Source organism: Myotis nattereri (genome assembly GCF_964212035.1).
Source record: "Myotis nattereri genome assembly, chromosome: 3".
Taxonomy (NCBI): Eukaryota; Metazoa; Chordata; class Mammalia; order Chiroptera; family Vespertilionidae; genus Myotis; species Myotis nattereri.
In genome coordinates, this window is record NC_138077.1 from 16,474,042 (window position 1) to 16,487,628 (window position 13,587).

The 13,587-nt window shown below is 38.5% G+C and overlaps 1 protein-coding gene across 2 annotated transcripts in view; it reads left to right on the plus strand.

The window, feature by feature from the left end:
- TMPRSS15 (transmembrane serine protease 15) overlaps window positions 1-13,587 on the plus strand; it is a gene marked incomplete at both ends in the record, with an annotated part of 102,991 nt that overhangs the window by 20,825 nt on the left and 68,579 nt on the right. The window contains 2 exons of one of the 2 annotated variants that reach the window (XM_081088408.1): window positions 4,142-4,305; window positions 10,889-10,997. In XM_081088408.1, the coding sequence (XP_080944534.1) occupies window positions 4,142-4,305; window positions 10,889-10,997 (273 nt within the window). The remainder of the gene's footprint in view (window positions 1-4,141; window positions 4,306-10,888; window positions 10,998-13,587) is intronic. The other variant, XM_081088409.1, reaches the window with a different exon arrangement.

The following is a 13,587-nucleotide window of genomic DNA, read 5'->3' on the forward strand; positions in this document are numbered from 1 at the left end:
CCTGATGCCCCCCTCTGGGTGGGCGGTGCGGTGGGCCTGTGCGCGTCTCCGCTGGGGGTGCCGCCCCTAGAGGCAGCCCCATGTTCCCGTGGTGCAAGTCCTTGCCCCCGTCCCTGCCCACCAGCTCCTGCCTGCGCATGCCTCCATCAGGAGTGGCCTCCCCTTCTGAGGCAGCATTACTTAAGCCCTGGGCAGGCTTGTGTGCGCCTCTGCTGGGGGCAGAAGTCCCTGCCACCATCCTCGCCCACCAGCTCCTATGAGCGTGCAGCCTGTTGACCGGTTGTGACTGGGACACTGTTAGGACCAATTAGCATATTACCTCTTTATTGTATAGATAGATTATATTTTCCATATTGGTTTCAATATGAGGAACTCCTTGCCCTAGTCAATTTGGCTCAATAGATAGAGTGTCGGCCTGCAGACCATAGGGTCCCAGATTTAATTCTGGTCAAGGGCACATACCTCAGTTGCAGACGCCTCCCCAGCCTGGGCCCTGGTCAGGCTCATGCAGGAGGCAACCAATTCTCACATTGATGTTGCTCTCTGTCTTGCCCTCTCTCTTCCACTTTGTCTAAAAATCAATGGAAAAATAATCCTCGGGTGAGAATTAAAAATATGTATATTCTCTTTCTTCATTGACCAAGGCAGCTGAAAAGTGTTTCTGAAACAATCTATAGAAATATAACACAAAAAAGCTAGAGTTACTAATATTTCTACTTTCAAATCAAAATACATCAAACTAGAGTCATTTTCTAATCCCACCAGCTGTTGCTCTTATATTCACTACTAGGGCCCCAATGAACAAATTTGTGCACCTTGAAAGGAACTGTGGGCCGTGAGGCTATAGTGGGTACAGGGTTGGGTCTCGGCCCATCCTCCGTGCCTCACCCGGCCCCTCCACTGTGGCCCCCAGTCCCCTGTCTGCTGGCAATCTCGTTCCCACTGCCACCACTCCCACATGCTGACAGTGCAGAGCAATTGGGGCCGATGCCAGCAGCAGATGTGAAAGGGGCCAGCACTGTCAGCGGGTGCGAGCAGCCAGTGGGACCACGGCACGTGGGAGCAAAGAATTTTCAGTTACCACCAGAGGCTCACCCCGATGACAGCAACCAGTGCCCCACCTTGGTCTGGCACCCCCACTCACCTACTCCACCATCCTGCCATAGCCAATACCCACCATGTTCCGTGCATGCCCCCTGGTGGTCAGCACATGTCATAGCGACCGGTTGTTCGGTTGGTTGTTCAGTTGTTCCACCGTTTGGTCTATTTGCATGATAGGGTTTTATATAGATAGATATATATAGAGAGAGATATAGATTGTAACTAATGACACTTAGTAATTTAACTGGCCACTCCAGAAGTATAGGTATCATTCTTAGCACCCACATCCCTTTGGGCAGGAACATATCTGGCCACTAAAGCTCACCAATTTTATTTGCAAAATAGCAACTGAGTCCATGTCCCATCTCCTCTTCTAGTGCAAGAGTTCCAACCCTCATTAACTTTCTCCTTGATTATTGTAACGGTTTATCTTGGTCTCCTCTTTCTACATGACTCCCCACTTGGCTCCAGAATTATGTTATTGAGACATGGACTGGTCATATCACATAAATATCTAAAAACTTTCCATGCCATTGCCTATAGAAAAACATTATTTCTAACATTTTACAAAGACAAAATAAGTCCCCTAGTATTTGGCACCACACTCCCTGCCTTCCATGGCTTTCACAAACATCTTACCATCCAGAGAAGTTAGATTCACCTGTTCTCCACATATTGATATGCTCCTGTCACACTGTGTACATTCCATATGCCCCTCTTCCTGGTACATTTCTAGGCATCCTTCAAAACTTACTTTACGTAAAGATGTTTACAACCTCTATCTCCAAAGGAAACAAATTGCCTAATCCTTGGTGTTCCCACAGCACATTTTTAGGTCTCTTTTTAAAAACTAACTAGAGGCCCAGTGCACGAAATTCGTGCATGGGTAGGGTCCCTTGTGGCTGCCAGCCGCGGCCTCACTTCCCCAACTGCCAGCTGCTGGCCAAGGCCTTCCTTTGTTCCACACCGACCCCTGGTGGTCAGCACACATTATAGCAAGCGATCAAACTCCTGGTCAGTGGAACTCCTTAGGGCAGTGGTCGGCAAACTCATTAGTCAACAGAGCCAAATATCAACAGTACAACGATTGAAATTTCTTTTGAGAACCAAATTTTTTAAACTTAAACTATATAGATAGGTACATTGTTATTAACTTAATCAGGGTACTCCTAAGGCTTAGGAAGAGCCACACTCAAGGGGCCAAAGAGCCGCATGTGGCTCGCGAGCAGCAGTTTGCCAACCACTGCCCTAGGGGACACTTTGCATATTAGGCTTTTATATATATAGATTAGTAATGACCCAGTCTCTCACTAAACTCCAAGCTCCATGAGACTAGAGTCTCTGTCTTACTCCTCCCTTTACCTCCCTCCCTTAAAAATGTGTTACACAAATAAATAGACAATAAATACTTATGGAGTGAGTGAATAATCATTAATGACATCAAAGGATCCCATGTGGTTTTGAGGTTGGATCTACAGCATTTAATAGGCAACAGAAAGATATATGGAGCATCAGGGAGTGAAGTTCCCATGGGAAGTATTAGAACAGACAAAGTTTACACCTTCCTAGCTATAGTCTCAAATCTGAATAGCTAGAATTCTATTAACTACTATTAAAATGAGACCTAGAGTGTTTAAAATAAAACTTTTTTGTTGTTTATTTATTTAGCAATCATTTTTGGAATACTATTGACACTACCTTTCATGGGTCAGGGACTTAATGATTAAGGACTCTTTTGATTATTATTTCATAGATACCAATGGTTATAGTATACATTTGGGTTTATTCAGTATCCTTTTTATCATTCTTTTTTTTAATGTCTTATATGGGAATAGTCTGTCATTTGTGAACAGCTCAGATCTTTATCCCGTTCGATTTTTAGATGTTAGGTGATCCATGAATTTCCCAAATGTTTATATCCTTTTTAATTGGAGCTAATTACAAAAATCTAATTTAGTTCTATATATACTCAGCAACTCTGTCCATAAATGTTCCAAATTAGGTATTACCTTAGTAGATTCATTGACATAAGCAGTTTTATTTTTGCAATTAATTTCATCGAGCATTAGGGGAAATTGCAGAGTAAAATATGATTTTAGAGCCCAGCAGATGGCAGTGCAGTGCTGGTTTTAAGGTTAAGAACAATAATCCCCCCCCCAAAAAATGCTATTGAGTTCAAAGATTTTCAAAAACTTTAAACCATCATTGTTATTCTAATCATAGACAAAAATAATCAGATTATCACACTGCTCTGAAAAATAAAAACATATGTCTTTATCTAGTGAGCATAAAACAACATGTCCTTTTTTTTAGAATCACACCTAAAATGTCCAAGTTGATTTCTAGAGTAAAATGAGTTTCTTGCTGCACCTCTATGTGTAGGCATATAGAAGAGATGAAGGTGAAGGACTGAACAGGCTGAGAGGTGCACATTGATCAGACCTAAGCAAGAGATGGCACAGAACGCTTCAGGGGCATGTCCTTCCTGTTAGGAGCCCCTGATCCAAGAAGCAAACAAATTTTGAAGGAAATAGTCATTGGATTTTTTCCACTGCTCAATATAGAACTGCGCTGGGAATTTTAAGTATTTTATTTTACTATAAAATGGCTTTCGTTGACAAATTTTGCTCTACAGAATGCAAACCTTGATTTCAGCCACAATATTTTTGAATAATATGTTTATGAGTAAATGCAGTGATTACCAGTAATGCAGATGCTGTGGAAAACATTCCAACAAATTGCCCCATATAACGTATACAACACCCCTAGGAGGTGTAAACATTAGGGGCCAACTGTCAAAACTGTAGTGTTGATTTATCAAGGTTAAAACAAAATAAACATTCGTATTTAACATCTATGAAGAATTTGTTTACTATAAAATTTTGAATTTTTACAAATAATTGATATATTAAATGAAATTAATATTTCCAGGGGAAATTGAAATATGTACTTTATGAGTCAGAATCTAAATGACAAAAATGCATACTAAATATCCAAACATTGTACATATGGTAAGAAATTAAAACTAATATGTATGCAGTAAATTTACAAACTCAACCTTTTTTCCTAAAGGCAATGTCTCAGTGAAGTGCCCGCCTGGTTCAAGGCCTTGTGCTAATGCCCTAAAATGTATCGCAAGTGACTTATTTTGTGATGGAGAATTACACTGCCCCGATGGTTCTGATGAAGACAATAAAACTTGTGGTAAGTAATGTTCCCTCCCTATTCTCTTCCCCCCGTACTTGATGTAGACCATGTACACATACCGTTGACCTTGGAAATGCCCACACCTGTGGAGAATTTCTATATGAGTTTATTTGAGCCCAATTGACAACATGTGCAAGGGAGCGAGATCTTAAATGCTCTGGGGATGAGCGATTCAGTTCTGCAGTGTCTTTTATGCATTTGAAATGAAGGAGGGAACATAAGGAAGATGGCACGAAAGTTGGAGAAAGCAAGCCAGGCATTGATTACAGGATAGTTACTATGATGTGCTCTTGTACTTTAGAAGAAGAGGTTTGAAGGGGAGTCACATATTCGAAAGAGTGGTCTGAAAGAGGGGCAATTTCAAAGGTCCATTAACCTAGATGCCCAGAAAGTATGAGACAGGACTTACTTAAGGCAAAGACAAGCCTTTTACTAAAAAAAGGTATATACCAGGAGTGACTACCTGCTGTGATCTGCCCAGGTATGAATTTATAATCAGATCATCCTGTGAGGTTACTTGCCATAGAACCCCTTTTCTCATCCACAATACATAGACCCAGATCATATATATATGTATGTAGACCATGTTTATATACATAGATCCTCACTGTGCGCGCGCGCGCGCGCACACACACACACACACACACACACCTCAGATACCAGAAACTACTGGAGAATAAGATTCCCCTATAGCCATGATTATAATTTAACACAAAATCTAAAACATATTTATACTATTTTCCTAAACTTTATTTTATGCAAGATTAATATTAATAAAACAGACTTTCATTTGAGGATGATAGAAAAGATGCTGTGGTTAGCAATGCCTGTCATAAGTGGGGCAAAAGAATGGCATACTTTTCCATCCCGTATTAAACTATTCCAAAGTGGTTGTTATGAATTTGAGTGCTTTCCGTTTTTTCTTCACCATCATAATGTCAGTCTTTGTTTTCCATTTTAATGGTCCCTAACTCAGTACTTGCCATTCTTTCATTTTGATTGTTGCTTTTATTTGCCTTTTGGCGTAGAAACAACAAATAGACCAAAAAAAAAAAAATGTACTTGAGTTGTAGATCTGTGAATAATGGAAATCAGTTTTGAATAAGATCTTAAAGTCTCATGAATAAAACATCTGTGTTTTATTTGTAAATGTTGGCATCTGTTAATAATAATAACAGTTTCTATCATTAGTAATTAGCACTTAAGTGGTGTGTACTATATGCCAAGCATGGCCCTAAGGGATTTAAACACATTTACTCTTTGACTTATGTTTTCATTGTATAGTTGAGTAACATATACATGAAAGATTACCACATAAGTATAAAATAGATTAATAAGCAAAGTGAAGGCCTATTCAAATAATTCTAGCTTATAATTGGTTCTTGAAAAATTAAACAGAAAGCATGAATTGAATATTTTTTGGTGTGATTCATAATCAATGTCAGCATTGACCCTGAGAACAATTAGTTCCTGAAGTGTGCAAAAGGCTGCAGTTATTATTTGCTACACTTTGCTATTCTAGTATTTGTTTCACTTTGCTCTTCTTAGGTGATATTAATTGAAGATGAACACTCCAATAACAACAAAGTTTTAAAAATTACCTGTCCACTTGAAACATACTTTAAAAGACAGGAAGTTGGTCTGTTTCCCATCACCAACTCAAAAAGAAAAAAAAAAAAAAAAGAGGCAACTTGACCAAAGAGGCTTCTTTTATTAAGGAATCCTAATTCAAATGTTCTTGGATAAAATTCAATCCTTCAAAGTTTAACTACATACTTTGAAGTGCACTCATAGCATATTGGAAGAAAGTGCAGGCTACAGAATATTTTTAATCTATTTTATATAACTAAGTTACTCAAAGCAGAAGAAAGAAACCTATTTTTCTTTTGCTATGGTTTCCAGGCAGTTTTCAAAGCCTTTTCAGGGAGAATATAATACAAGTGTGCCATCATGAGGTAATACAGGTGATGTTGATTTATATTTCAAAAATAATAATGTATGCCAAAGTGAGACACAGGACTTTAAGCCTTTGTAATGATGATCAATAACTTTAAATTGGGGGAAGGAGGGTGAGTGTATATAATCATGAAATGAACCACACCTATAATTTGGTCTTTACTGTTATGGAGTTAATAATTTTCATGGTAAATTAATATCCGTGCATATCAAAAAATCACCATAAATGTATCTTATAAGAATGAAACTTGTCCTAAAATAAGTTATAAAGCCATGAATTACTTTTCTGAGCCACTAAAATTTCATGGCACCAGCCTCACTCACTATTAGAACTGAGTTAATTCCCTAAATTTGTGTTAAGGACCAAGTGCATTATTACTTGTCAGTCTCTTGGAAAGTTTGTGTTAATTGAACTTTAGTATCAACTTGTCATTTGTATCCCTAACTTTCTTAATCCCCCCAATTCCCAGTTTTTATGTTTCTTGATTCTCTTCATTATTTGTATTTTAGCATTATATTATTGGTAGTATTGTATCTATTTTTGGAAAATAAGTATAAAGAATTTGTAGATTAGGAATTGGATAAATCAATCAATTATATTAATCCAACTAGAATTCAGGCATATAAATTGTTTTATTTATCATTTAATTATTATTATTAATTAATTATTAATTATTATTATCTATCTATCATTTAATTATGAGCCCCAAAGCAGTGACTTCACCTCAGCAACAAATCAGGTAGCATTTCACATGAAATCCCTTGTCCATCAATCTACATTCACAGAAAAATTAATTTAAGGACATTCTTTCTACATGAAATTGGCCTATACTCTCCTTCTATTTCTCTTTGTTCCCCAGTTGTGAGCTCTAATTCTAGTTTATGTTACTAAGAGAGTCACATTAATATTGACTTCCCCACACAGCTTCCTCTTTTAGTCTTTATTTGGGTTTGCACAACTTAGAGCTGACTATAGCTGAACCAAGATTTCTTTAACTTGTTTTTTTTTTTTCCTTCTGATTAGAATCGCATCAGCAGGAAAGTTAACTTTTTAGCTGACTCACAGCCTCCAGCCCAATGTTCAGGTCTATTTGGAAGTTGGCAAGTGTCTCCACAAATGGTTTGCATGCTGCTCTGTGTGTGCACCGCAGACCAGAGTGATGGCCACAGAAACTATCCACCAAAGTTGGACTTGAGCATCCTGGAGAATTCAGTGCCCGGCACAACCATGTAAATATTGAGCCTGCAGAGGGAGCTCTCAGCAGGTCCTAAGAGTATATACCCTTGTAAATCCCACCCCACCACAGACAAGATTTTGGTAGCTCAAAAGAACTGCTGGTATTACTTGACAGACTCATTTATCTCCCACTCAGAATTTTTTCTGATACTGCACTGGAAAGCACTTTGCAGTCTAAAATGTTATTACCCTGAACCCCCAGTAATCCTACTCAGCCACAGCTGCCTTATGCCTGTTTTCCCAAAAGGTTATCTTGCTTCATTGCCGTATGTAAAATTAGGTTCTCCACAAATACCTGAAATTAACTGAGAGAACACATAAGGAAGTCCCTCGCACAAACCTCTATCTTGAAATAATATTTTGGCATTGTGAGCTTTGCTATGATGAGTAGTTTAATCATACTGCAATTTTATTTTAAATACCATCAAAAATATTCTTCTTCACCTTGAATTGCATGCAGGAATTCACCAAAGGCCCTTCAGTGTAGAGTATCCCTCCCCACTAACACTCAGCACTTGCATAGACCACTGGACAGTCAAATTGATCATATTCTTCAGGGCAGGCTAAATACTGTGATGCACACTCTTAGCGATTTCAGACAATACTGGGTTATTCGTCATGTATATCACAGTCCCAGGAAGATGGCAGAGGGCTGTGCTCCTTCGTAGGCATTCAGGATGCAGCTCCCCCACTGCCCCCTCTGTCCCAAGGCCTCCCCCTCCACACTCTGCAACCTGCTGACAGACAAGGAAGAATGCTACAGAGATCTTTAGAAATCCCATCTGGAAATAAACGGAACCATTCCACAGTATTATTGATCAGACTCGGTCACATGAACCCACTGTGGGAGGGGCAGGTCAGTCATGTTCCTAGGAAGGGATTGGAAAAGGGTAGAACCAACATATAACCATCTCTGCCACCAGGGACATAACTCAGCCTTTTGGGAAATTATGAATCCTGTTGTGAAGCACAAAGCTGTTGATTTCTTCCTCAAAATATTTGTAGTGAATGATGCAAAGAAGTACTATTATATACCAGCTTCACAAATAGGTTTTATAAGTTCTTAAATTGGTCTTGTTCTGCTCCCTTTTATATTCTTTTTTGTGTGTGTGTGCTTCCTCTTGTTTGTTGTGGATTGCTATTGCAAACGTGATCAATACTTTAGTTTTAAGAACACTGAAAGAGATGGGATTTCCTTTTTATTGTTGACATTATTACAGATACCCTCCACTATTCCTCCTCTGCCCCCCCCCCTAGCTCCCATGCCCCCTTCCCCTACCTTTACCATATTGTTGTCTGTCCCTGAGCTATTCATATGCACATATATGTTCTTTGGCTAATCTCTTCCAGTCCTCCCCACACCCCTCCCCTCTGACAATTGTCAGTCTGTTCCATTTAAACATGCCTCTGTTTCTATTTTGTTCATCATTTTATTTTGTTCATTACATCCCACATATAAGTGAGATCGTATGGTACTTGTCTTTCTCTGACCGGCTTGTTTTGCTTAGCATAATAATCTCCAGGTCTGTCCATGCTGTCGCAAAGAGATGGAATTCTTTCTTAATTCCCTGTTTCTTTCATTTACAATTCACTCCCTGCTTTTCAGCTCAAAAAGTAGGTGTTGTCATCATGATAGCTTTGTATTTTAGGGCATCAGGCCGTACAGCGTTATGTGCTCTGGAATAAGACTGCCTGCCGTGAATTGTCCCTTACAAGCTGGGAGAATTTATGCTAGCTTCTTAACCTTTTGTACCTCGGTTTTCCTACCTTGGGCCTCATAAGATTGTTGTGAAGATAACGTTAATGCATATATAATCCTATATAATAAAAGCCTAATATGAAAATTGACCAAACAGTGGAACAACTGGTAGCTATGATGCATACTGACCACCAGGGGGCAGACACTCAATGCAGGAGAGTGCCCCTGGTGGTCAGTATGCTCCATAGGGGGAGTGCCGCTCTGCCAGAAGCCGGGCTCAGGGCTGGTGAGTGCAGCGGCAGTGGCGGGCTGCAGATGGGCAGTAAGGAGCAAGGGGTCCCGGACTGCGAGAGCCTCAGACCTTGGGAGGTATCTGACTGCCAGCTTAGGCTCACAAGCAGCCATCCCCCGAAGGGTCCCAGACTGCAAGAGGGTGCAGGCCGGACTGAGGGACCCCTCCCGCAGAGCACAAATCTCATGCACCGGGCCTCTAGTGACTTTATAAGAGTGTCTGGCACACAGAAAATGCTTTATACATTCCTGCAGTTATATTTTAGAGCTGGTAGGATTGATCGCCCCACCTCATTAAATACCAAGTATTTACAATAGCAGTGGACTGTCTCGCGTTCTTATAATCTTGGAGTACATAGATTTCTTGACAAACTGCGATTAAAAAGCTCTATATATCACATAAAACACAAGCAGACAGTATTCTTTCTTTTATGGTCATTGAAGATCAGCGATTAATTGTCCCAATTATTGGGCATGATTTGTGGTGGACAGGGTTGAAGGTGAAGATTTTCTTTTGTGTCTTGAAAATTATTAAGCTCTGCATTAAAAAGTCACATATTTTACTGTTTATCTTTAAAACATATAAATTAGCTCTATGTTTATACAAAAGGAGATTTCATTCTTTCGACAAGCCACAGTTCTCTCTATTTCCTTTCCTGAGGTCTGTAACGGCCCGTGCAGAGTTGAATCCTTGCGCTTCGGTGGTTATCTTTTCTCTTCTCAGTTTGCTGTTATTTTTTTGTTGTCTTCAGCTTGGAATCAGGCTACCAAGTCATAATCCAATGCAATCAATTCCTAGGTCCTTGTTATTAGAAATACTTTTAATCTAAACATTTATTTACCAAAGTATTTTTTTATGGTTTATAAAAATTATACCCCAAATTGCTAAAAGTTAACCAAAAACATTTGATTTTTTTTACCAAGATTTTTAAATGCTGGTCAATTCTTTAATTCTGTTTCCCATGTAAATTATCTTATATCATATAATAGCTTGCATTTTATAACAACACAGTTGCTATGCAATATTACAATGGGCTTTTCCATCCTTACTTTAGAATTAGCTTATTCAGAACTCAGATTCCAGGGATAGCAATTTAATTTTGTTAACTTTAGTCAATTTCTATAACCCCCCTCCCCCAACAAAGCTTCGGGCATATGAGGAATTAACAGCATACCAGAGGAAAAGGACACATTCTGGGAGTCATTTGAAAATAGCCAGTGGATTTTAAGCATGAGATCTGATCTCCCATCGCATCATTTCAGTTTTAGAAAATAGCCTCACACAGCCTCAGTCATGAGCACTCTACAAAGAGTTCTTTAACCAATTTAAATCCCATTTCATTTGGGAAATCCTTCCAAGATTGTTTTTGTCTAACATTAATTGTCATTTTTGACAGCCACAACTTGTGATGGAAGATTTTTGTTGACCGGATCTTCGGGGTCCTTCGAGGCTACCAACTATCCAAAGCCTTCTAAATCAAGTGCCGTTTGCCAGTGGATTATCCGGTAATAAGCCATCTTCTACTCCCCAGCCTTAAGTCTTAAAGTCACTCTCTGATGCAATAAGTCTTACCACCTTTAGCAACGTATTTTTACAAAAATTGTTTTCATTAGCTATGAAGCAAAGCCTTCCCAACCGATAATCTGCCCAAGAAGTTTCCTTCTTGTTCTTAACCTTTTAAAAAGGCCTCCTGTCAGCCCAGTGGGCGTGGCTCAGTGGTTGAGGGTCAACCCATGAACCAGGAGGTCATGGTTTGATTCCCGGTCAGGGTTGTAGGCTCACTCTCCGGTGTGGTGCATGCAGGAGGCAGCTGATCAATGATTCTCTCTCATCATTGATGTTTCTATCTCTTTATCCCTCTCCCTACTTCTCTGAAATCAATTTAAAAGAAATAATAATAAAATACGAAGGCCTCCTGTCTAATAATTTGGCCATCTTATTGGGCCCCGTAGCAAGTTTTTTTCTGCAGTTGCCACAGATCAAGCACTGCCAAATTAAATAGCACATGTGTATGCCTGTGTATCACAGGAAATGGTATATCACATCACAGGCATCCTTATGCCAGACTAGTGCCTTTCTCATTATGTCAGCATCTGTATGAAAATCTCCTTTGGTGTGACTCAGTCATGGGAGATGAAGAGCTGCGTACAGCCTTTTCACTGTATCGTGAATAATACTTGGACCAGTTGCTATATATTTAACCTCAAAGCTTATAATTCAGTTGACCAATCCAATGATGATGATGATCAAACTAATCAAACTGCTGATGGCTGATCTACCTTAATGCTCACCTGAGCATTTTTCACAGAGGAGTGCTACCTGCTGTTCCTCCCAGATATTCTAAGGAACAAATCATTTTTACTCAAATATAAAGAATATTGAAATAAACACATTGCAATTTTTTAAAGTGTTCAGGACTTCTCAAATATGCTATGTCAATCTCCAAAGACTATATATTCCCTGTTAAGCCACTGAACATGTTCTCCGCACAGAGCCTTCAGTATAGCTGTTCTATGGAATTTACTTTGAGAAATGACATTCTGGTTAGTTCATTTCTCTTAACAGCTGGGTGAGACCATGGTTTCACAATCTACCTACTGTAAAACAGTTTTAGTCATTGTAACGATTCACTAGAAAACTTGGGGAATCAATATAACAGCTGATTAAAGAAGACTGAAAGGCAGAGCTTCGGGTTCTTGCCAAACAAATGGTAGGAAATGGCCCCATAAAGATTCACTAGGGTTGTTTCCCTATGCAGACACATCCCAGAGATGAGATGGGCTGTGAGGGGAAGATTGTTCTAAACATATTTACTTGGCAATATTCAGGGAAAGACCAACATCCAGTTTCTTTAAATAATGTCTATTTTGGGGCTAAGCTCCATGGAAGTCATTTAATATGACTAGGAGCATACTTTCCTCTGTTTTCAGGTTCTACACAACATGCTACTTGTGTGCCAAAGATATGATTTTGTATTTAAAACGGCAATTCTAAGTAATTCTTGCCAAGTGAAAAATTAACTAATTTGGAGGCTAGTGCTTCCAATATAATCACATCAAATTCTCAAAGTACCATTTATAAATGACTGTTAGCACTGTTCATAAGCAAAATGAAAAATATTCTATTCCTTACTCTAAAGGTCATCAGAAAGCCTTAGGAAAAAATCTTAGATTACGTCTGAAAATGGAAAATGCATGAATCCTAAATGTCTTAATGCTATCTTTCAGATGTTATTAATGCCAAATAAAAATAATGTAATTGTTACAGCCATTTCTTAATAAAGGTAGGTCAAATTAACAGGGCTTATAGGCAGAGCCCAATAAAATTTTGCTATAATAGTAATATCATTTATGCAATAATGACACTGTTACTTAAGTAATTGTATGGCTCTGTTCTTTTTAATTATTTTCCATTATTTAATTCTTTAAAAACTATTTTTAAAGTCATCATACGGACTTGCAGTGCCACATATGGACACCAGAGGGAGCAAAACATTAGAAACTCCTGAAACAAACATGCAAGCCTCTATGGCTTTTGAATAATCAATGGGTCTTAGAAAAAAAGAAAATTAGAAAATATCTTTAGACAAATGAAAACGAAAGTACTGTATACTAAAAATTATGAGATGGATAAAAATCAGTACTAAGTGGAAAGTTTATAACAATAAATGCCTATATTGAGAAAGAACAAAGATCTCAAATGATCAACTTATCTTTATACCTCAAGGAACTGGAAAAAGAACAAATTGAGGCCAGAGTTAGCAGAAGGAAGATATGATTAATATTACAGAATAAGTAAATTGAAAGGGGAATAGGGAAACAGCTTTAAATAATGACACTGAGTGTTTTTTTTAATATTAACAAAATTGACAATTAGCTAGAGTAAGAAAAAGAGAATAGTTGAACAAATAAAATAAAAAATGAAAGAGGGGGGTTACAGCTGATGATGCTACAGAAACTAAGAGAATAATAAGTGACTAGTATAAATAATTATACACCAACAAATTGGGTAAAGGAAATGGATAAGTTCATACAAACATACACTCTACCAACACTGAATTATGAAGAAATGCAAAATTTAAACAGACCAATTAAA